Source organism: Acyrthosiphon pisum, unplaced genomic scaffold, assembly GCF_005508785.2.
Source record: "Acyrthosiphon pisum isolate AL4f unplaced genomic scaffold, pea_aphid_22Mar2018_4r6ur Scaffold_16854;HRSCAF=17519, whole genome shotgun sequence".
Taxonomy (NCBI): domain Eukaryota; kingdom Metazoa; phylum Arthropoda; class Insecta; order Hemiptera; family Aphididae; genus Acyrthosiphon; species Acyrthosiphon pisum.
The window spans coordinates 1-1426 of NW_021765822.1; the positions used below are offsets into that span (position 1 = coordinate 1).

At 29.3% G+C, this 1426-nt stretch overlaps 1 protein-coding gene across 1 annotated transcript; it reads left to right on the forward strand.

The window, feature by feature from the left end:
* Window positions 1–813: 813 nt before the first annotated feature.
* On the forward strand, window positions 814–1397 carry LOC103311731 (serine hydroxymethyltransferase, cytosolic-like; the record flags this gene model as incomplete). The annotated part of the gene is made up of 3 exons (XM_008191435.2): window positions 814–996; window positions 1067–1279; window positions 1342–1397. Coding segments are annotated over 3 exons (452 nt in total), but the record flags the coding sequence as incomplete, so codon positions are not given.
* Window positions 1398–1426: the final 29 nt, after the last annotated feature.

Consider the following 1426-nt stretch of genomic DNA (forward strand, 5'->3'; position numbering starts at 1 on the left):
TACAAAGTTTGTCGTTTTTACTTAATTCCACCTACAGTGGATTAATATAATCAATTAATACAAAATCCTAATCTAACCTAACCGTACTAAAATCCAATGAATAAAAAAACCAAATTTAGTCCTTATTAAATTAATCTATCTTCTTTCCAGAGGTCTAATCTACACACAAACATTCATACCAAGCTGAACCCATGCACTCCGTTATCAGTAAAAAATTGCAACTTAAAAAAATTATGATTGTTTAACTGTTTTTGGATGTAACTTGCTGCAATGTTCAATAATTTGATTTGGTGCTAGCTTATACCTGATATGCCCAAATAACCAATGTAAACCAATAATAAATAAATACTAATTTCTACTGTAGACTGTAACTAATGGCAATTTAAAAAATAAATAAAAATAAATTTCCAATTTCCATTGTGAATCTCGAGATCCCTGTTTGAGCACCTCTTTAAAATGCGAATTTCAAAAAATCCTTTCTTAGTGCGCCTATACATAGTAATAAGTACATTCACTGAAAATTTCATATCCATAGCTTCAGCAGTTCCGGCTAGGTGATGATGAATCACCCAGGACAAGTCTTTTTATATATACAGACTAGGCAATATATATAATAAATAAAATGTAAGAAATAAACAATGTTGAATTAGAACTAAATTAAGAATAATTTCATAATTTTTATATTTTCCAAGTCTTTGTGGCAAGTTATTAGTTATTAGTTATTATTATTAATTTAATTATTAAAAATAATTGTGTGATGTACATCATATTAATGCAATGAAAATGAATTAATATTTAAATACATTTCAATAGGCTTGGATTTACCAGATGGTGGTCATATCAGTCATGGTCTGATGGCTCAAAAAAAAAGATTGTCTGCAGCATCAATATTTTTTGAAACTTTACCATATCACGTAAATATGGAAACTGGTTTAATTGATTATGACGAGTTAGAAAAATCTGCAAAGAATTTTAAGCCTGATATTATTATTGCTGGTTTGTATGAATTATATATGCATTTAAAAATGTATGTAAAAACATGACTTACACCATATAATTGTTATAGGCGTAACTTCCTACCCAAGGACATTGGACTATAAACGTTTTAGAACAATAGCTCAGGCTAGTGATTCTTACTTGATGGCTGATATGTCACATATTAGTGGTTTAGTTGCTGCTGGTGTTATTCCTTCACCTTTTGAATATTGTGATGTGGTCACTTCTACTACTCATAAAACATTAAGAGGTCCTCGAGCTGGAGTCATATTTTATCGTAAAGGTAAATGTTGAATAGACTTTATTAAGTTATCAAAATTTAATGTACAAATATTTTTAATACAGGAGTTAAATCAGTATCAAAAACTGGTGAAAATGTCATGTATGACTTGGAAGACCGTGTAAATGCTGCTGTTTCCCAGGATTTCAA